The following is a 23,935-nucleotide window of genomic DNA, read 5'->3' on the forward strand; positions in this document are numbered from 1 at the left end:
CTCCCTCCTAATTCACACACAGTCAAGGAAACGGTCATAATGGATTCTCTAGAGGACTTTGCAGTCTGCAAAGCCTTTTCACCAACAGTTGCTAATTTTTATACACAGGCAGCCTTCTGCCTGAATGGGCCGTGTTTCAAGGGTCTGCCTGCACAATGCTTGTTTGGAAACCTAGACAAAATTTCCCACAGAAACAATGCTCCTGGGTTGACATTGGTTTTCACAAGCCAGAAACCGATGCAATCCGATTGTGGTAATCCATTGAAACTCCTCACCACCACCTCTGTGTGTGTGGTGGGGAGGAAGGGATATACAAATAATTTGAAAAAAGCATTTTATACCTTAACTGTAATTTTTTTTTACTATGCAGTTTATAAATATATTTAAAGGATTCTTTTATTTCTGAATAATTGGATGAAATGTTAAAACATATATATATATATCTAGCTCTTATTTTTTGGGACTCCACAGAAGGCTAAAAATACAAGCCTGTTGGGATGGATACCAGTGCTCCGGCACCATACTACTCATGAGGGACCCGGCACCTCTGCATGGGTCATGGTTTAACTTTGGGGAGTCAGAGCATTGCTCCCTGCTGCACCTCGGGCAGTGAGAGTGAAGCCCCAGCCCACCCCCACTGAGGTGGCCCTGTTCTGCCACATCCCCTGTGAGCTGTGCAGGAAGCGGGGTGGTTGATGGAGAATTAAAGACTTGAGGATGGTTCTCCCCCTCCCCTTCCCCTTCATTTCTTAAGTCCCAGAGATGGAAGATCTAATTTTCCTGCCTCCCTACATGATGGAAAATCCCAGTCTCTCTCCTGACATTCTTAAAGCAGGAGAACAGTCAGCTCTTTTAACATTGATCAGGATTTTTACTCCTGGTAATAACTAATAGAAGCTAGGAGGCTGAAAGATGCCCCCCACCACCACCCTCAGCCCGACCGACCCCAGGTTTCTCCCAACCCCCTTTCTGTGTTTACGTAGATTCCAGTAAGGAAGACCTGGGTGGTGCTCCTTAGGAAGCTATCCTTGACCTTGACCCTCAGCTGGCAGGGTCCAGTCTGTGTGTGCCCCAACACTGTGGTCAGCTCATTATATCCATATGCACTCATTCCTCTCCTTCCTGAGGGCAGAGAAACACTAGCAGGAGGCTTGCCCAAAGCAGGCACTTGGTAGTTATTTCTAAAGAGAATTTGTGGCAACAAATGTCATTTGTTGTTTGGGTATTGAAGGCACTTTTGTGTATTTAAGACATATCAAGACATCTCGAGTTGCTGGGGATAAGGAGACTAAGGGAGCAGGAGGGAGGGGAGAGGGAGAGACCAGGATGATGAGAGGGAAAAGAAGGTTTCTGAAAGGCTCATGTGAGCAAATGGTACAGGGCTGCCACATGAACCCTGAATTAGTGGTGGACATGAGGGAGAGGTGGTCTCCAGGGCTCATGAGCCCTTCCTCTCTTCTCCATCAGAGGTCCTATTCTTAAAAGCCCACCCTGGGCTGAAGCCAAGGCAGCAGGGAGAATAGAAGACAGAAGGGGATGGAGCCCCCACAAACTGGTGAAGAGAGGACATCTAAGGGCTTCTGGGCTCTTCCACCGGGAGCGGTTATACGTGAGGATGCATAAAAGGATAGCCATGAGTTGGGATTGTTGGTACACACATGGGAGCAACCATCTCATGCCTCATGAGTCAGAACATTGCCCTCCTGGCCAACTCATCAATGACACATAAATCACTTACCATGAATTGAATGAATAACGATTTTTTAAAATCTTGAGTGTTTTTCTTGGAGAATCATGTTGTAGATATTTTTCACATCTGCAAAATATCCAACATATCTATTCTGCAAAACAACAGAAGACTCAATTTAAGTGGAGGTGAAAAGTCTATCCTCAGCATTCCTGATTTTGTTCTTGTTTTTATTTTTACATAGAATTTAGGGAGAATCATTAATTAAAGAATTATTGAATGCCATTATATGATGAGGCATGCTTATGTTTGCTGCCTCATGACTGAATCTCCCTTAGAAGAAAAATTCTGAACTCTGTGCTGTGGGGAAGAAACAAGAAGGGAGTCACATGTTGCTCCTATAGGCCACTTTCGACTGAAAGGACACCTAACCAGACCCAGGGAAAGCGCTACAACATTTCACCAAGACGTAGTTAATACGACTGTGGAAAAGTTCAGTCTGGGGGTGGAGGCTTAACTGTGACTAAGTTCAAGGAAGGTTTGTGCTCTGGCAGAGAGTACCCTCCTCATCACGAAAGGACTTGAGCTCCACACACCTCTAACGAAGATACATATGCTCTTGTCCCTGCGGCCAGCTTGAGTGTATTTTTTAAAGATTTTATTTACTTATTTGAGAGAGAGTGTGTGCATTAGAGAGACCAAGAGCATGGAGAGGAGCAGAAGGAGAGGGAGAAGCAGTCTCCCCAGTGAGCAGGGAGCCCCAGGGTCATGACCCAAGCTGAAGGCAAACACTTAACTGACTGAGCCACCCACCTGCCCCAGAAATTGGACATGATTAAGGTATCATTAAGGTATATATTTTTTAAAGATTTTATTTATTCATTTGACAGAGATCACAAGGAGGCAGAGAGGCAGGCAGAGAGAGAGAGCAAGGGAAGCAGGTTCCCTGCTGAGCAGAGAGCCCCATGGCAGGGCTCGATCCCAGACCCCGGGACCATGACCCAAACCAAAGGCAGAGGCCTTAACCCACTGAGCCACCCAGGTGCCCCAAGGTATGATATTTTTATTTATTTTTATTTTTTTAAAGATTTATTTATTTGTTTTAGAGGGGCAGAGGGGCGGAAGTAAAGGAGAGAGAGAATCTCGAGCAGAATTCCCCATTGAATGTAGAGCCCGTTGCAGGGCTTGATCTCATGACCCGAGATTATGACCTTGAGCTGAAATTAAAAGTTATATTCTTAACCCACTGAGCCACCCAGGTGCCCCTTAAGATATAATATTTTTAGATATGATCAATGGTGTTATGGTATTTTTACCCTCGAGACTCTATGTGAATGTCACTCCAAAATACTTGTGAGATAAAATGACCCAATGACTGCGATTTCCTCCACAGTCATCTGGGTTCTGTGGGGAAGGGGTCTGTGTGTGTGTGTGTGTGTGTGTGTGCATGTGAGGAGAGTGGGGAGGGAATGAACGCAACACGATTTAAAATGATGGTTGAAGTAGTGCGAGGAGTATAAGGGGATTTATTATAGGATTGTCTCAGCTTTTTATGTTTGAAATTATTCACCATAAAATATTTTTTAAAGGATAAAATAGGGTAACTGCATATATTTCACATGGATTTTCTTAGTATTAAATGAGATGATATATGTCAAAGTATAATAGTGTCTGGAATAGAATAGGTTTGGTAAGATGTTAATTTCCCCTTTTTCTTTCAAAATATGGCAGCCCCCTCTTGTCTCTTTCTTTGATTCTCCCTCTCTCTCTCTCACTCTCTCTCTCTCTCTCTCTCTCACACACACACACACACACACACACACATGAGATGTTCTGCAAGAGGTGAATGGCCCAAGTAGGGGTTTGTGAAAGACTCATTTCCTCTCAGAGAGAAATCAAAGGCTAGTGATTTTCCATAATCTTCAAGTCTGGAATCTTAGAAATTAGACCTCTCTACTTTGTGAAGGAATCAACTCTTGAACTCCGTAAGCAGTAACCAATGTTAAATGGAGACCAGGATTCCCCAGGGCAGGGTGTGTGTGTGCCGGGGAGGGGGTACTCATAGACATGGCTTTCAGGCCCTGGGAGGGATCCAGGCCTGTCACCGGCACCAGAGTGTAGCGGCCGGATCACGAGGGGAAAAGAGTGCACAGTGAAACTAAATAATGGGTGCTGAACTCCCCCAAGGTCCCCCCTTTTAAGAATGACAACTTACCTGAGAAGGGGTTTCAACTCCCTGAAATTTAGTTCTGATGCTTTGTTTTTTTCTTTTCTATTTGTTTTTTATTAACAAGCAAAATAATAATTAAAAAACAACAACACAAGAACAACAACCTTAAAGTTGGAACAGCAATGAGTCAAACTGCTGCTGAAGTTCCTGGATGTACCCGGGGTACATGCTATCTCATTGCAAGGCAGGGCCTAGGCACATGACTGTGCATTTATGTATATATATGACCAAGAAAAGTCAGAGAGATGGAAACCACTGGAGAACAGAAAGCATTAAGAGCTTTTCATCAGGCAATCCCAAAGCGCTCTGCCCTTTTCCTCTTCTTTGCTTCTGTATCCTCTGTGGTTCCTGTTCCGGCTGAACTTGTAACAATCCCAAATCGCTCCTTCCTCTTTTTCAGCTTCTCATCATCTTCAGACTTTCTGGAGATTGAAGAGACATTCAAACCAAATCTTTGAGCTCTTTCCTTTAGTTTATCCAGGTTAACCATAGGCTTGGCATCAGATGACAGACCTTTTGATGGAACTGAAGAAATCCCAAATCTTGCTGCCCGGGCAGCTTTCTTACTCTCCAAGCTCACAGGTACATTGAATCGTTCAGCTCTCTTCTGCATTCTCTCAGTCTGTGGTATCTCAGATGTAATTTTTACCACCTTCTTCTCTGCTGCCACATCAACAGTTTTCTCGGGGGGTTCTTCCTCTTTGACAGGCAGTTCTACGGGCTTTGGTTCTTCTTCCTCTGTTTCATGTCCCAGTACATCTTCTTCATTTGCCTCCTCTTCAGCATGCTCTTCAAGATATGCCTGGAGCCTGTTGATGAGATCTTGTTTTATTCCCTTGGTCTCCAAACCACGAGCAAGACATTCCTGCTTAAGTTCAGCAAGCTTCAGTTTATGGAGCTCCACCGTCTCCGCCACCATCTTGTTACTCCTCTGGTCCACTCAGTTCTGGTGCTTTTATCTGTTCACCGTTCTCCAAAATAATAAAGGCTCTCCTAGGAAAAGGGGGCAACACAGTCGTGGCTCACATGCACTTTCTTTTCCTGTGGAAGGCATTCTTAAAGGTTCTAAGGGCACATTATTTCCTTAAGTCTGCAGCCTTTAGGCAGAGGTTACTCAAACTAAAGTTAACAACAAAAAAAATCATATCAAGGTTTTTTACACAAACATGAACTCACATACAACTGAAACCAAAGTTTTACAAAACAATACTTACCTCTTGATATTTTCGATTCGAATATAGTCCATTTTATTTTTAAAAATGCTAGTCACAACCCAACAAGTTGACTTTACAATTCACTGATAGATTGGACCCAGTTTGGAAAACACTGGGGAAGAGCCTCCATTTTCCTAACCTGTGTGTCTCAAATTAGGAATAAAGCTGATGGTGGCACCAGAGAGTGGGCACTGGAGATAACCCGAAGTTTCTCTTCTCAGACTGCTGGCCAAGTGGGGAGCAGAGCTGCTGGCCATGTCCATTCAGTGGGAACTTCTCAGCACAATCATGGCAGAAATAAGACTGAGAACCCCACTTTAAGAACTGGAAATAGCCCACCCTGTCTCTGCAGAAATTTTCAGAGGACCCAGCCTCTACTAGATCCCACAGATATTGACTATGAGAGGTTAATAACATCAAAGAGAGATTTTGTTCTGCATTGGAAAGTGTACCTTTTACCTACCTAGTGCTTCTAGGGATGTTGGAGGTCCTTTGGAGAAACTACCAAACCAATCTTGATATTATTCTTGTGAGGAAGGAGACCGTCCCCTAACTGGGGGCATAAGAATGGGGCTGGGAGCAACTAAGCTGTAGGAGGCATTATGACTGTGGAGTTGTTTTACACTTGGACAGATTGACTTTACCCCCCACCTTTAATCCTGTCCCTAATAGACCCTACGTTTATTTAAGATGTTGGTATTACTGTAGACATCATGGATTTTTTTCCATTAATCTTGATTTTAAAACATATTGCATTCGAGTATTTCTCTTAATTACTGAAAATTTTGGCATTCCCTTAAATTTTGTGCCTGAGGGGAGTTTCTCACTGACCTCACCCTAGCCCTGGCCCAGACTAAGAGGCATCTAGCTCAGTTACTAACCAGTGCAAATTAAACTAGGAAATATGGTATATTAACTAACTAGAATGTAAAGAAAAATTTGGAAAAAAAAATAAATAAGGACATATCAAAATGAGGCTTTCTAATAAGTGGATCTTTAATCACAACTTCATTAAGTACCATGACTCAAAGAACCATCTTAACATCCTACCAGTGAGGTTTCAGAACTATCAGATTCAATCAGCACAAGATCATCTGTAGTAACATCTTTCCTACCTCTGCAGTTGTAAATATTCCACTGGCAATAAGGTAGGCACAAATCATTGTTCCAGTTCTTCCTGCAAAAGAAAAGAAGTTAGTCCATGAACAACCTGTTCATAGCAGTACTTGGTATAAAGATGCTGTCAGAAATATTCAAAGGGCTCATTTGGGATCGATTTTCTTTCCCTCTTAAAGTGCTTGTTCAAAAGATTTCAATTCAAGAATAGCCAAAGCTGTTTCATTGCTCTGAGGTTGTATCTAGAATTCTGTCCCGTGTGCACAAAGGCATGTGCGCATGTGTATACTGTTCTTGAATCCCTGCTGCTGGGGACTGCAGTTAACGGGCAGAGCCAGTGAAGTCTCCTCTAGGACCCTAGAGCTAAAGAGCTACTTACCAGTTAAGAACTAATTACACACCCTGTTTTTCCAACTAACATAAATAAAGTACCTATAAAAGATAAAACATGATCAGAACCCAAAAAATGACATAGCATTTATAACACCCATTTTTTCCTTCTATTTTTGAGTCTTTAAGTGTGTTATGAAACATACATGAAAGTAAAGAGAACAGTATAACAAACCCCATATATCTGTTTCCCAGAGTATATATTATTGTTGTCCTTGTTTCGCTCCTCTTCCTTCCTTCCATGTTTTTCTTCCTCCATTCTTCCACAGCATTTCATTTTTTAAACTTTTTGTAAGTATGCTCCACACCCATCACAGAGCCCAGTGGAGGGCTTGAACCCATGATCCTAAGATCCAGATCTGAGCTGAGATCAAGAGTCAGACACTTAACCAATTGAGTGACCCAGGCACTCCCTATAGCATTTTAAAGCAAACCCTTGATTTCATGTTATTTCATCCTCAAAATTTTATGTTTTACTCTAAATTATATTTTTGCCCTGCTATACAAAATGTGATTTAAAAAATACAGTGTGTCTTTTATTTCTACACTTATCTGTAGCTTTTGTCTTAGCCAGTGTATGCTGAACTTACTTTGTGTAATTTCAAGCTTACCCTCTTAACTTTAGATATATACTACTTCCAATTCTTTTTATTTTTTTTCGATGAACATCTAAACTTATTTTACAACCCATAGTTTGGAAAACATTCTAAGCCAAGTACTTCCAAAAAAGACTTTTTACCACCTCATGCTGTGATACATAAAAGTTTCTTGCTAAAGGAAATCCTGACTATTACCAACCCTGCTCTCAGTGGTAAAGACTGTTAACATTTCAGTTCTGTCTGGAGGCCATCCCTGGGTCTCTATAACTGGTATATTCCCATCTGAAAAACACTTTTGCAGATTCCATGTCCTTGTGGCTGTGTACAGTCACAGACACAGTACATATCCTATCATCCAATCAAGTCAAGTACGGCAGGGAAGCATAAAAATATACATACTTACCTTCAGTCATTTATCTTAATTTAAAAACATAAGCATTTGGAAAACAGTGTGGAGATTCCTTAAGAAATTAAAAATAGAGCTACTCTGTGGCCTGCAATTGCACTACTGGGTATTTACCCCAAAGATACAGATGAAGAGAAAAGAAGGGCCATCTGTACCCCAATGTTCATAGCAGCAATGGTCACAGTTGCCAAACTGTGGAAAGAACCAAGATGCCCTTCAACGGACGAATGGATAAAGAGGATATGGTGTATATATATAAAGGAATATTATGCCTCATCAGAAAGGATGAATATCCAACTTTTAGAGATACTGCAAAAGCATTTGACAAAGTATAGCATCCTTTCTTGACCAAAACTCTTCACAGTATAGGCATAGAGGGTACATACCTCAATATCATCAAAGCCATCTATGGAAAAACCCACAGCAAATATCATTCTCAATGGAGAAAAACTGAGAACTTTTCCGCCAAGGTCAGGAACACGGAAGGGATGTCCCTTATCACCACTGCTATTCAACATAGCACTAGAAGTCCTAGCCTCAGCAATCAGACAATAAAAAGAAATTAAAGGCATCCAAATTGGCAAAGAAGAAGTCAAACTGTCACTCTTTGCAGATGATATGATACTTTATGTGGAAACCCCAAAAGACTCTACTCCAAATCTGCTAGAACTTGTACAGGAATTCAGTAAAATGTTAGGACATAAAATCAATGCACAGAAATCAGTTGCATTTCTATACACCAACAGCGAGACAGAAGAAAGAGTAATTAAGGGGTCAATCTCATTTACAATTGCACCCAAACTGTAAGATACCTAGGAATAAACCTAACCAAAGAGGCAAAGAATCTGTACTCAGAAAACTATGAAGTACTCATGAAAGAAATTGAGGAAGACACAAAGAAAAAGAAAAATGTTCCATGCTCATGGATTGGAAGAAAAAATATTGTGAAAATGTCTATGCTATCTAAAGTAATCTACACATTTAATGCAATCCCCATCAGAATCCCATCAATTTTTTTCAAAGAAATGGAACAAATAATCCTAAAATTTATATGGAACCAGAAAAGACCAGAGGAATGTAGAAAAGAACGCCAAAGTTGGTGGCATTACAATTCCAGACTTCAAGCTCTATTACAAAGCTGTCATCATCAAGACAGTATGGTACTGGCACAAAAACAGACACATAGATCAATGGAACAGAATAGAGAGCCCAGAAATAGACCATCAACTCTATGGTCAACTAATCTTTGACAAAGCAGGAAAGAATGTCCAATGGAAAAATGACAGCTCCTTCAACAAATGGTGCTGGGAAAATTGGACAACCACATGCAGAAAAATGAAATTGGACCACTTCCTTACACCACACATGAAAATAGACTCAAAATAGATGAAGCACCTCAATGTGAGAAAGGAATCCATCAAAATCCTTGAGGAGAATACAGGCAGCAACCTCTTTGACCTCAGCCGCAGCAACTTCTTCCTAGGAACATTGCCAAAGGCAAGGGAAGCAAAGGCAAAAATGAACTATTGGGATTTCATCAAGATCAAAAGCTTTTGCACAGCAAAGCAAAAGTTAACAAAACCAAAAGACAACTGACAGAATGGGAGAAGATATTTGCAAATGACATATCAGATAAAGGGCTAGTATCCAAAATCTATAAAGAGCTTAGCAAACTCAACACCCAAGGAACAAATACTCCAATCAAGAAATGGGCAGAAGACATGAACAGACATTTTTGCAAAGAGGACATCCAGATGGCCAACAGGCACATAAAAAAATGCTCCACATCTCTCGGCATCAGGGAAATACAAATCAAAACCACAATGAGATACCACCTCACACCAGTCAGAATGGCTAAAATTAACAAGTCAGGAAATGACAGATGCTGGCGAGGATGCAGAGAAAGGGGAACCCTCCTACGCTGCTGGTGGGAATGCAAGCTGGTGCAGCCACTCTGGAAAACATTGTGGAAGTTCCTCAAAAAACTGAAAATAGAGCTACCCTATGACCCAGCGATTGCACTGCTGGGTATATATCCTAAAGATACAAACGTGGTGCTCCGAAGGGGCATGTGCACCCGAATGTTTATGGCAGCAATGTCCACAATAGCCAAACTATGGAAAGAACCTAGATGTCCATCAACAGATGAATGGATAAAGAAGATGTGGTATATATATACAATGGAATACTATGCAGCCATCAAAAGAAATGAAATCTTGCCATTTGTGATAACGTGGATGGAACTAGAGGGCATTATGCTTAGCGAAGTGAGTCAGTCGGAGAAAGACAACTATCATATGATCTCCCTGATATGAGGAAGTGGAGATGCAACATGGGGGTTTGGGGAGGTAGGAAAAGAAAAAAATGAAAGAAGATGGGATCAGGAGGGAGACAAACCATAAAAGACTCAATCTCAAAAAACAGACTGAGGGTTGCTGGGGCAAGTGGGGAGGGATAGGGTGGTGGGGATATGGACATTGGGGAGGGTATGTGCTATGATGAGTACTGTGAATTGTATAAACCTGGCGAGTCACAGACCTGTACCCCTGGGGATAAAAACATTATATGTTTATTAAAAAAAAAAAGTCCTCTGACAGTTTTTACAATTAAATTTTTTTAATTTTACAATTTTTGTAAAAAATTTTACAATTTTTGGGGCACCTGGGTGGCTCAGGGGGTTAAAGACTCTGCCTTCAGCTCAGGTCATGATCCCAGGGTCCTGGGATCGAGCCACACATCGGGTTCTCTGCTCAGTGGGGAGCATGCTTCCCCCACCCCCCTCTTTGCTTGCCTCTCTGCCTACTTGTGATCTCTGTTAAATAAATAAATAAAATCTTAAAAAAAACTAAAATTAAACATTTTTACTTTCATAGATATTTTTGCAAATCAAAAATGAACTCAAGTAGTCAATAAACAAGAAAAAATATGCTCAATCTTTCTTAGTTTTGTTATTCCTATTTTCTTCCCTTTAGTGTTTACCTTCCACCCCCCACTTCCTTTCCTTCCCTTCCTTTAGTCTTGAAGCAAACATCAAAAAATGTTAACTATTTTTTAAAAAAATTTATTCATTTATTTGAGAGATTTGAGAGAAAGAGTGAGAGAGAGCAGGGTGGGGAGCAGAAGGGCAGAGGAAGAGAGAAACTTAAGCAGACTCTCTGCTGAGTGCAGAGCCTGCTGAAGGACTTGATCTCTCCACCCTGAGATCAGGACCTTAGCTGAAACCAAGAGTCAGATGCTTAACCATTGCACCACCTAGGCGACCCCCCTTCCAAAATTTTAACAACTATTAATACTAACAACAGTATGTACCTTCTTCTTATACTTTAATTAATATTTATTTAGAAAAAGAAAAATTAAAAAACATTTTTACCTTTGCCTCCCTTACAGTGAATCACTACGATGTTTTTGTCATCTTGAGACATCCATTCATCCACTTCCTTGGCGAATGCCACCATCTCACTGATTTCAAATGTAAAATTTTTAGTTGAATTAAAATTCATCCAAAAAATCAAGCCCAGTATATTTAGCTTTCTTTTGACAGCCATCTTGGCATGAAATTTACCTTAGACTGGGGACATTGTGATCATCAATTTTGATTCGCTGGACCCTGTCATGGAAGTACTTAGGATTATAAGCTCTTACACCTACAATAAATAATACATAGGTCAGATAGCTATGCCTAATAAACACAGAAAATGATCAAGTTATGAAGAAGTTATGCTTTTTATTATAAATGCCTTATCCACCTTAACTTAAAAAAAAGATTTTATTTATTTATTTGTCAGAGAGAGAGAGAGAGCACAGGCAGGGGGAGTAGCAGAGGGAGAGGGAGAAACCGGCTCCTCATTGAGCAGGGAGCCAGATTTGGGACTCGATCCCAGGACTCTGGGATCATGACCTGAGCAAAAGGCAGATGCTTAACCAACTGAGCCACCCAGGCATCCCCCTTATCCACCATTAAAAGGAGCTTTCTTACTGGTTCTTGTTGCTTTTAAGAATATTAAGGGTCTGAAAAACAGAGATAGCAGTCATTTGTCCATCTTGAGTAACCCAACTTATTTGGACTTAACAGGCCTTACTTTTAATTTTCTAGTAGGTTACTCATCATATTATCACATGTTACCACAGAGCAGAAGTAAATGTGGCCAACCAGAATGCTTGCCTCCTGAAAATGTCTGTTTAATATACAGGAAGAGGAAAAGACAAGACAGAATACTAAGTGGGGATATAGTCTTTTTTCTACAGGTTTTGTTTTTGAGCATATTTTCCCTTGTTTATTGACTATTTGGATTTTTTTCATTTGGGTTTTGCTCTCCTCACACCCTACTCCTAGTGAATTAGGAAATGTATTTTTTGAATTGTCTGTCTTCAAAACACAAGCCAGCAGGGAAAACAGAAGTATTTTCCTAAACCTAACACCACGAGAGCAGATTCTACCCAAAATGGCTCTGCCTCAACTTAGTCTTCCTGTCTCCCCCACAGGGCATTTATACTATTGAGCTATTTTTTCCCCTACAAAACAGAACCAATGCAAGATGGAGATTTTTAAACTCACTTCCCATCACTCACCAAATACTTATGATTAAATGAAATGTGAAGACTGAATCATCTTATATGTAGTGATCTGTTTCATATCAATAGTAGCAAAATATCTGGCCATGTACATACTGCATAGATTGTAGACTTGATAGTGTTCTTGATGTTTGGTATCTAAGAACCGCACAACTTCCTAGAAAAAAATAGACACATGTCTTACATAAATCCATATGGTACCAATATAAGCTATTCCTTAGGAGTAAGCCAGAATGGTCATTAACTTTTATTCACTTGTCCTTCACTTAGCACCTTTTAGGGGAGATTTAGGGAATAGAGTACCTACATTCCAAGTCCTAGCTTATGCACTGACGGTTTTCAAATAGTCCACAATGTTGTGCGTGACTACCTGAATAACCTCTACTATAAATACACATTGCTTAAAGCTACCAGAGACAGTTAGCTAGCCTTACGTAAATATGTGAAAATTATGATTTCATAGTAATATATGATTCTTATCTAGATCTATTTTTGAATAGATAGGTTATTTATATTTTTTTAATTTTTTAAAAAGACTGATTTATTTTAGAAAAAGAGAGAGAACATGAGTAAGAGGAAGGGCGGGGGAGAGAGAATCTTTAGACTCCCCACTTAGCATGGAGCCTGATGTGGGGCTCCATCTTACAACCCTGAGATCATGACCTGAGCCAGAACCAAGAATCACAGGCTCAACCAACTGAGCTACCCAGGTGCCCAAATAGATAGTTTTTTTAGATCATGATCTGGATATTACAGTCAACCTATGCACTATTTAAATGAATAAATAATGCAAAAATGTGTGGTATGATTGTGTATATATGCATGATAAAAAACATAAACACATTATATTAAATTTTAGTTAAGTGGTGGCAATATGGAGACTTTTTTGGATCACCTTTGCATATTTTCTAAAATGAATACATATGCGTGTATGTGCATATATATACACACAGACACAAATATGCATATATGCATAACTTTTCAAATAAGAAATAGTGATCTAAAGTACAGTTACTGTCACATACAAATACAGTATTTCTAACAAATTTATCCATTTGAAACACACACAGACCATGTGTCTCTGTACAACAAAATGACTGTAAAAAAGCTTAAAAATTGATGAGTATAGTACCCTGAGCAATGTTTACTAGCTTCATATTGAGAAAAGGAAAAAACATCAAAATGATCAAATGGTTAAATTGTCAGTAGGAAATAGTAAATAAAAAAGATAAATACTCTGGGTCTGTAGAATGCTGGAAAGGGGAATAGACTCATATGCATCAAGATTTCATGAGATCCTTTACACTAAAATGAAATCCAGATGGAGTAAAGAATCAGAGATTTTAAAAAACCCACAAATATCTCTAAGAAGTTCAAGTGCATATTAATCAATTCTTAAGATCAAGAAAAACAAAATATTGAATCAATGGAAGATCAACAGATTTAGGTTCGACTTCAAAAATTTGAGATTTCCATAAAAAAATGCCACAGTGCAATAAACAATAATCATTTTCAGTAAAATGGAGTGAATGGGAACTATGTCTAATAAGTATAAACTAGTTACACTAGCATAAACTAGTAACTCAAAACAATTTAAACAATACTCCCTCAACCTGTAGATAAATGGGCCTAGGACATAAATAAATTCATTAAAGAGAAAATTTAACTGCAAAACAAACTATATAGATAAATGTTCACCTCACCAACAGAGAAGTCTAACAACAATAAAATCCCATTTTCACCCATGAAATTAGCCCTTTCCTTTTCAAATGGGAAAATCCAATGCTTGCAAAGATGGCATGAAAATAAAGCTTTTGATTTATTGCTAACATAATCCTTTGGATTTGGCAATATATATTGAGAACTCCCAAAATACTCATACTCCATAACCAGGTAATTTTATTCCTAGGAACCTATGAGAAAAGGCTTTATGCCTTTAAACGTTTTTGCCTCTGATGCTGCATTATTAATGTTTTTTAAATTTCAGTGTTCCAGAATTCATTGCTTGTGCACCACACCCAGTGCTCCATGCAATACATGCCCTCCATAATACCCACCACCAGCTGCATTACTAATGTTAATGACACCTAACTATCCAACATTCAAGCTTGATTATAGCACTAATGAAATATCACACAACCATTAGAATACTGTTTTGCCCTTCATTCTCTCAATAAGCAAACATTTCAGTGTTTAATTTATGTGCACTCTTCCTTAGTATACCACACTTACAGATATTCAGCATTTGCTTTTTTAATGAAAAAAGAAAAGAAAAGAAAAGAAAAACCTGGGGGGCGCCTGGGTGGTTCAGTGGGTTAAGCCTTGGCTCAGGTCATGATTTCAGGGTCCTGGGATCGAGCCCCGCATCGGGATCTCTGCTCAGCAGGGAGCCTCCTTCCCCCTCGCCCTCTGCCTGCCTCTCTGCCTACTTGTGATCTCTCTCTCTCTCTCTGTCAAGTATAAATAAAAATCTTTAAAAAAATACTTGGATGGCTAAGTTTTAGGGATTTAAAAAAAAATCACCTCATATTTCTCTATATGTTAAAAAAAAATGATCTCAAGGTCTGAATTTTCTCCAAGAGTCCATCCTTGACTCAATACAAAGATAACTTGCTGCTGTGTTTTCTGATCTAAATAGTTTACCTGAAGACTATAAATACCTCTTAAATGAACTAGCTCAACAGAGACAAAAGCATCTAAAAGTTCAACTCTGCCAAGAAACCACATTTTGGGGGACTAGATGGATAGTTTTTGTCCTCAACCAGAACAAAGAATATGTAATTGTACCAAGGTCAAAAACTAAAAGCTAACTAAGAAGATTTTTAGCAATGTAGGTAATGTAGGTCTCCCTTTTCTCAATAGCCTTAAGTTTACAATTCCAGAAACTCTTGGGAAAGTGAGAAATGCTGTCTACTCCTTGAAACCCTTTTTGTAATAACCTCCAACTTTGTCCTAAATAGGCCAACCCTTTCTCTGTGTTCACAAAATATTAACTAGCCAGAAGCGTTTACACTGGAAGCGACTGAGATAGCACATTCCATGATCTGGAGATCAAAGTGCAACCTCTTTGCCTGCATGTTGTGGCAGCACTGGCCACACTTGTTGATACTTCCACCATAGTGCTTGCTTCTTTGTTCCCACATATGTCCAATCTTGCTACTTCTAGGAAACACTTGACATTTATATTAGCAAATTTACTGCATATGAAATCTTACTGTTTGCTCTACATGTTACTGTCCATTGCTTTACATATTGCTATCCATTGTTCAAAGTCTAATCCTGCAAATTTATTCCCTCTTAAGAGTGAGGGGGAACTACATTACCACTTCGCATTCTCTCAGAAATTGATCATGCCGATATCTGAATCTCACACCCTCTAGTCAAACTTGTTAGTTTGTAGATGGCTTTCATCTTAAAAACACAAAAGACATGCTCTGTCCAGGATATGTTGTTATCATTGAACATGCAAGCACCAGCACAGCTCCACTGCCTCATTCTCAGTCAGCCCAGGTACCTGAACTAATAGCTCAGACATAAGCCTGCACTCTGGCAAAAGAGGAAGGTAAATATTCATATGGATAGTAGATATGATTTTGGGGGTGGTTTGTGATTCATGAGTTTTATGAAAACTGATGACTTATCACCTCTTCTTCTATTATGTCTATTAAAAATGGTAAAAAGATCATGGTTTACTAAAACTTTGTCAATACCCCAAGGAGATAATTGTTAAGAACTGAAAACAACAACAACAAAAAAACCCTCAATGGTCTAGAGAACACTCTAGAAGCCAAGAGTAGTATCTTTGCTTTGACTTACATACTTAATGAAGTTTGTGGATTTTTAACACCCTAGCCAGTATTAAGTGTTGCTAAATTTATATTTATCACCACTAAATCTACAAAGAAAAATAAATCCATTTAGACAAGTTGTAATTAACTCACAGTTCTCAGCCCAACCTATTGAAAAGTAATATTGGCAAAGGATGCTCTATCCCTAGAGACGGATTCTGGCAATTTGAAGATGGCTATCCTGAAGTGCCATAATCCATCCAATGGAGCCTGGTCAAATTACTTCATAACTATTCCCATTATGGAATGAATAAAGTAGTTTCCACATTAAATAGCAGTTTGGAAAATTTTTCAAAATTGGTCAAGGGAGTAGTAGAATCATGTCTTATTTACAAATAACATAACCTAGATAAGATATGGTTCACACTCTCCTTAAGACCTTTTTGAACACTTGTAAATTGATTTTGACTGCCCAAGTCTCAAGACTATGAATATGGACTAGTTATTGTTTTTAATTTTTTGCGTGTATAGAAAAGCTTCCCTGCCTTAAGTGATTTCATGAATGATTCAAATACTTTATCCTTCCCTATTGGGCTCTATCATATGAATTTATTTGGTCAACGGAATGACATAAAGCAGGTAATTGCAAAAACCTTTATAAGATTCCACTCTAGCTCTTGCCTTTTTGCTGTTACATAAGAACACACCCAGGCTAGCCTAATAAAGGATGAAAACATATGTAGCAGATAGGAGTTATCCCACATATCCCAGGTATATGGTGGGATGGCCATAAGGTCATTATAGAGCAGCGAGGTAAGGTCATTACAGAGCAGCTGATAAGGAAAACTGAGATTCCATTCCATAGTGGTGATGTAGGAAGACCCTGACTTCACCTTCTCCATGGCCACACCAAATCTACAAATATTAATAGAATAGTTCCTCCTGAATACCTGAAGTATGACTGAACAGCTTCTGCATAACAAAAGATAAAGAAACTACATAGAGAACTGCAAGAGAGAGGGAGGCACAGCAATTAAGGGAAGCCCCACCTCTGACACTGTGAACCATAGTGGGGAGGGACAATACTGAGGGTTCAGTTAGAGATTCATCTGCCTTGGGGCAAGAAAATGAGCCATGGTTTAAAAGGGCAACTAGGATTAAAAAAATTGTAGCCCTAGAACTCCACCAAATGCTAGGGAAGCTCCTAGAAATCTCTTGAGATTGGACAGGTTGTTGAGTGTCACAGTTCATGCTCCCCTTCTACCTAGATAGTATAGATAGCAGGGTTTACACATTCAGGCTGGTATACAGCCCCAGTGAGCCCTGGGCCACTAGCCCACATGAGCCCCAGCCATTCTATCAAAATGGCCCCAGTATGACACACACTGGGACACTCCTGCTAGGCACCCACTACACCTCCAGCCATTGTATCAAAGTCATATGCATGCAAAGCACCCTGAAACATTGCAGGCCCCCACCACATTGGCTTCAGATGGCCTTGCTAGGGCACTTACTGCAGAGAGTGTGCTGGGACCTCCTGGTTCACAGTTGCTTTGGCTCCAGCTAACTTGTGAGGGAGCCCTTTGCAGTAAGCACCTTGGGACACCCTGGCCTACACCCACCTCAGCTTCAATAGTTCTGCCAGGGAGTAGTTGTGTGTGGAGAACCTGAGGCACCCTCACTCATACCTACTTCAACAGCTGTCCTGCTGGGGTGCCACTTGTGCAGGGTGCACCAGGATCTCCCTAAGCTTGTGCTCCACCTCAGCACTATCTGCATGGAGAGCCATGGGACACCTAGCTTTCACCCACTTCAACTATTTTGCAAGGGTCCTCTCAGTGTGTAGAGCCCTAGGACCCTCTGCTTACAGCCACTTCACCTTCAGCTGTGCTACCAGGGTGCTCTCTCTATGTGGAGAGCTCCAGGAATGACCTGACTCAGACACACTTCAGTTATGGCCATCCCACCAGGGCAGCCCCCGCATGGAGCACCCCAGTACCCACAGATCACACAAGCCACAATTCTAGCCAGCCCCTCAATGTTACTAGGAACACACAGTGTACACAAGGGAAGACCAGACACAAGACCATTCCTTCAAGTTTCAGATAAGTAGCTGTTCTAATCATAGTAGCAAATACAGAAAATCAAGCAAAATTGGGAGGCAGAGGAATATGCTTCAAATAATAGAACAAAACAAAACCTCAGAAAAAGACTAAATGAAACAGAGATAATCAATATGCCTGATAAAAAGTTTAAAGTTATGATCATAAAGGTGCTCACTGGTCTAGAGAAAAAAGTGAAAGACCTTAGGGGTAACTTCAACAAAGAGATAGAAAACAAAAAGGAACAAATCAGAGTTGAAGAATGTAATAACTGAAATGAAAAACTACTAGATGGCATCAACAGGAAGTTAGCAAATGCAGAACACATAAGTGATCTAGAAGATAGCTGAATAGCAAAAAGAAAAAAAGAATTTTTAAAAATGAGCATAGGTTAAGGGATCTCTTGGACAACATCAAATAAGTAAGCATTTGCATTATTGGGGCCCCAGAAGGAGAAGAGAAAGGAGTAGAAAATATATTTGAAGAAATAATAGCTGAAAACGTCCCTAAACCTGGGGAAGGAAGTAACATCCAGGTTCAGGAACCATAGAATTCCAAGCAAGATGAACCCAAGGAGGGCCACACCATAACACAGAATAATTAAAATGTCAAATGTTAATGATAAAGAGAATTTTAAAGGCAGTCAGAGCGAAGCAAAAAGTTACATAAAAGGGAAACCCCATAAGGCTATCAGCTGAGTTTTCAGCAGGAACTTTGCAGCCCAGAGGAGAGTGGCATGACATATTCAAAGTGCTGAAAGGAAAAAACCTGCAACCAAGAAAACTTCCCAGAAAGGTTTTTATTTAGAATTGAGAGAGAGATGGTGTTTCCTAGACAAGCAAAAGCTAAAGGAGTTCATCACCACCCAACCAGGCTTAAAAGAAATGTTAAAGGAACTTTTTAAAGTGGAAGAGAAAAGGCCTTAATTAGAAGTAAGAAAATTATAAAAAGATGTAAAATATGACAACATAAACACAAAACATGGAGGAAGGATTTAAAAAGTTTTTTAGAATGTGCTTGAACTTAAATGACCATCAACTTAATACATAGAATGTCACATATAAACCTCATGGTAAACACAAACCCAAAACTTATAAAAGATACACAAAAAAGAGAAGGAAAGTCAAGAATAACACTACAGAAATTTATAATCTTAAGTAAAGAGAACAAGAAGTAACAGAGAAGAACCACAAAAATAACCAGAAAACAATCAAAATGATAGTTAGTACACACTGAAAATAATTACTTAAATATAAGTGCTCTAAACACTCCAATGAAAAGGCATAGGGTGGCCCAATGGATAAAAAACAAAACACATCTACACATTGCCTACAAGACACTCATTTCAGATATAAGGAAACACTCAGGCTGAAAGTGAATGGATGGAAAAATATTTCATGCAGAAGGAAGTGGGAAAAAACCCCCAAGGTGACAATATATCAAAAAAAGCAGACCTTTAAGACTTACAAGAGAATAAGTAGGACACTGCATAATGATAAAGAATCAATTGAACAAGATGATACAACAATTATAAATATCTATGTACCCAACAATGGCGCACCTAAATACTTAAAGCAAATATTAATACCCATAAAGGGAGAAAGAGAATTACAATAATAGTAGGGGAATTTAACACAGCACTTTTTAAATAGATATATCATACAGGCAGAATATCAATAAGGAAAGTGTGTCTTTGAACAATACAGTAGATCAGATGGACCTAACAGATAAATACAGGACATGCCACACAAAAACAATAGAATACAAATTCTTTTTATATGCACACAGAATGTTTTCCAGGATAGATCACGTGGTAGGCAAAAAAAAAAGTCTCAATACATTTAAAAAGATTAAATCATACCATGTATATTTTCTGATCACAATGGGGTGAAATAGAAATCAATTACAGAAAAAAAATTGGAAAACCAAACAGTGGAGATTAAACAACATGCTACCAAGCAACAAATGAGTCAACAAAGAAAATGAAAAGCAAATTAAAAAATATATGGAGACAAATGAAAATGAAAACACAATAGTCAATCTTTGAGACCCAGAGAAAACAGTCCTAAAAGGGATATTTATAGAGATACCAGCCAACCCAAAGATATAAGAAAAACCTCAGTCTAAAAACCTAAAAAAACTAGAAAAAGAAAAGTAAAGTCCAAAATTAGTAGATGGAAAGATTTAATAAAAAACAAGCATAAATGAATGAAATAGAGTCTTTAAGAATAGAAAAGACCAATGAAACAAAGAACTGATTCTTTCAAAACATAAAAAAGTCAATAAATCTTTAGCAGACTGATCAAGAGAAGAAAACAAAAGGAACCGAATGAAACCAGAGACAAAAGAGTTAACAAGGAACACCACAGAGGTACGAAAGATTATAACAGAGTACTACCAAAAAAAAAATTATATGTCAAAAAATCAGATGACCTAGAAAAAAATAGCTGAACTCCTAGAAACATACAGTCATCCTAAACTGAATCAGGAAGACATACAAATTCAAAAACCAAATTACTGCTAACAGAATTGAATTGTTAATCAAAAAACTCCCAACAAATTCCAGGATCAGACAGATCATAGGTGAATTTACCAAATATTTAAAAAAGAGTTAATACCTGTTGTCTTCAATCTATTCCAAAATGATAGCAAAGAAAGTATAGCTTTGAAGTACAGCCTAATGAGGCCAGCATTACCTTGATACCAAAACAGACAAACACACTACAAAAAAACAAAACTACAGAACATTATCTCTGAGGAACACAGAAGCAAAAATTCTCAACAAAATATTAGCAAACCATATTTAACAATACATTAAAAGGAACATTCACCATGATCAAGTGGGATTTATTCCAGGTTTGCAAGAATGGCTCAATATTTGCAAATCAATCACCCCAAGTCAGTAAAATGAAGTACAAAAACCATGCAATCATCTCAACAGATGCAGAAAAAGCATGTGACAAAATTCAACATCGTTTATGATAAAACTCTCCAAAAAATGGGTTTAGAAAGAACATACCTCAACATGGTGAAGGTCATATTGACAAACTCACAGCTAATGTCATACTCAATGGTGAAAAATTGAGAGCTTTCCCTCTAAGATCAGAAACAAGACAAGGATGTCCATGCTTACCACTTTTATTCAGCATACTCCTGGAAGCTCTAACCACAGCAATCAGACAAGAAAAAAAAAAAAAACATTCAATTTGGTAAGGAAGAAGTTACTGTCACTATTTGCAGATTACATAATACTATACAGAGAAAACCCTAAAACCCTAATAAAAAACAATTAGAATACATGAGTTCAGTAAAGTTTTAGGACACAAAATTAATGCACAGAAATTGTTTTTTTTGTACATTAATAATGAAGTAGCAGAAAGAGAAAACAATTTGATTTACAATTGCACTAAAAAGAATAAAATAACCTAGAAATAAACTTAACAAAGGAGGTGGAAGATCTGTGCTCTGAAAACTATAAAATGATGATGAAAGAAATTGAAGACAAACTAGATTATGAGATATACTATAAAGCTATAGTAACCAAAATAGTATGGTACTGGTACAAAAATGGATGCATAGAACAGATTAGAGAGCCCAGAAATAAACCCGCACTTATAGGGAAAATTAATCTAGGACAAAGGAGGCAAGACTGTACACTGGGGGAAAAGATAGTCTCTTCAATAAGTGGTGGTGAGAAAACTGGACAGCTACATGCAAAAGAATGGTCATTTTGTTCCTTTTTGCTACAAAAATAAATACACTGGATTAAAGACCTAAATATGAGACCTGAAACTATAAAACTTCTTGAAGAAAATATAGGCAGTAGGGCTGCCTGGGTGGCTCAGTGGGTTAAGCCTCTGCCTTCAGCTCAGGTCCTGATCTCAGGGTTCTGGGATCAAGTCCCAATCAGGCTCTCTGCTAGGCAGGGAGCCTGCTTCCTCCTCTTTCTCTCTCTCTACTTGTGATCTCTCTCTCTGTCAAATAAATAAAATCTTAAAAGAAATAGAAAATATAGGCAGTAAACTGTTTGACATCAGCCATTGTAACACCTTTCTAGATATGTGTCCTCAGTCAAGGGAAACAAAAGTAAATATAAACTATTAGGAGTATTCCAAATAAGTTTTTGTACAGTGAAGGAAACCACCAACAAAACTAAAAAGCCACCTTGTGAATGGAAGAAGATATCTGCAAATGATACATCTGATAAGGGGTTAATACTCAAAATATAAAAAGGACTTATACAAGTGAACACCCCCCAAAATATGATTCAATTAAAAATGGGCAGAAAACCTGAATAGACTTTTTCTTCTGAATTGACATTTTTTTCAACGAAGATATAGAGATGGCCAACACACACATGAAAAGATGAAAAAGAAATGCAGATCAAAATCACAATCAGCTATCACTTTATACCTGTCAGAATGGCTAAAATCAAAGATAAGAAATAAGTGTTGGTGAGGGTGTGGAGAAAAAGAAACCCTTGTGCACTGGTGGTAGGAATGCAAACTGGTACAACCACTTTGGAAAACAATACAGAGGTTCTTGAAAAAAATTAAAAATAGAATTACCATATGATCCAGTAATTTCACTACTGGGTTACCTAAAGGAAACAGAAATACTCATTCACAAAGGTATCTGTACCTCTCTGGTTACTGCATCATTATTTACAATAGCCAAGATATGGGAAACAACCCAAGTGTCCATCAAAAGATGAATGGCTAAAGAAGAGGTGGTATATATACACAAAGAATATTATTGAGCCATAAAAAAGAATGAGATCCTGCCATTTGCAACAACATGGATGAACCTAGGGGTATCATTTTGAATTAGTGTCTTTTGTTTTCTTTGGGTAAATACCTAGTAGTATGAATCCTGGATCACAGAATATGTCTATATTTTGTTTTTGGAGAAACTTCCACATTCTTTTCAACAGTGGTTGCAACCAGTTTCCATTCCCACCAGCAGTGCACAGGGTTCCTTTTTGCTACATCCTCACCAACACCTGTTGTTTCTTGTGTTGTTGATTTTAGCCATTCTGACAGGTGTGAGGTGTTATTATGGTTTTGATTTGCATTTCCCTTGGTCGTGGGTGCTGTTGAGCATCTTCTTGTGTGTCTGTTGAATGTATGAATCTATGAAGTGTACTGGATATATATATCACAGCAGCCAATAAGAAAACAAAACTTTAAAATATCATTTAAAATAATATCAAAGACTTCTGGGGAAGATGGAAGAATAGGAGGCTTTCAGCTCATCTCCTTACACAGAGAAAACTAAATAAATGCATCAGTGTAAATAACCCAAAAAATGACACGGAGACTGGCAGAACACACTCCACAGCTAAATGTAGAGAAGGGGCCACTGAAAGAGGGTAGTAAGGACAGAGACATGGTCTGGAGCTAAAGAGACTCATACAACTCATACAACTGTCTGCAGGAGGGAGGGGTGCTGCAGGCATGGTGAGGGGAGAAAAACAAACCTCCACATCAGGGAGCCCATATAGGGAAGATGAATCCCCATTACATTTGGCTTTGAAAACCAGAAGGGCCAAATTTTGTGAGTTCTTACAAACAGTGGGACTTAAAACATGGAATTTCAAAAATCAGCAGGAGTAAGAAAAGTGGGAAGCACAAAAGCAGTTAAAGTAAGCATAACTATAAAAAACAGTGAGCATACTTAGAAAGAAAAGTAAATTATGACACCACATACCGAAATGGTGGAGAGGAGAGGAGTAAAGAATGAATTCAAACTTAAGTGACCATTGACTCAATATGGTCTATTATATGCAGAAGATGTTACATATAAACCTAACAGTAACCACAAATCAAAAA

General features: G+C 38.7%; 2 protein-coding genes and 1 pseudogene across 2 annotated transcripts in view; all 3 read right to left on the reverse strand.

The window, feature by feature from the left end:
* Positions 1–1,766: 1,766 nt before the first annotated feature.
* The window catches only part of LOC125096359 (28S ribosomal protein S31, mitochondrial-like), a 764,428-nt gene continuing 742,259 nt past the window's right edge, over positions 1,767–23,935 (reverse strand). Inside the window, exon 8 of the transcript XR_007126153.1 lies at positions 1,767–1,841. The gene's annotated coding sequence lies outside the window, so the exon portion shown is untranslated. The remainder of the gene's footprint in view (positions 1,842–23,935) is intronic.
* LOC125096362 (SAP domain-containing ribonucleoprotein-like) lies at positions 3,961–4,853 on the reverse strand. The gene has a single exon (XM_047723279.1). The coding sequence runs from the start codon at positions 4,834–4,836 to the stop codon at positions 4,204–4,206; it is 633 nt and encodes a 210-aa protein (XP_047579235.1). The 5' UTR covers positions 4,837–4,853; the 3' UTR covers positions 3,961–4,203.
* Positions 4,851–23,935, reverse strand: part of LOC125095623 (phosphatidylinositol 3,4,5-trisphosphate 3-phosphatase TPTE2-like) — a 62,751-nt pseudogene continuing 43,666 nt past the window's right edge.

The sequence above is a fragment of the Lutra lutra genome, chromosome 3, assembly GCF_902655055.1.
Source record: "Lutra lutra chromosome 3, mLutLut1.2, whole genome shotgun sequence".
Lineage (NCBI taxonomy): Eukaryota > Metazoa > Chordata > Mammalia > Carnivora > Mustelidae > Lutra > Lutra lutra.

Coding starts and splice junctions, on each gene's coding strand:
- LOC125096362 (XM_047723279.1), bottom strand. CDS start 4,836: ATGGTGGCGGAGACGGTGGAGCTCCATAAACTGAAGCTTGCTGAACTT.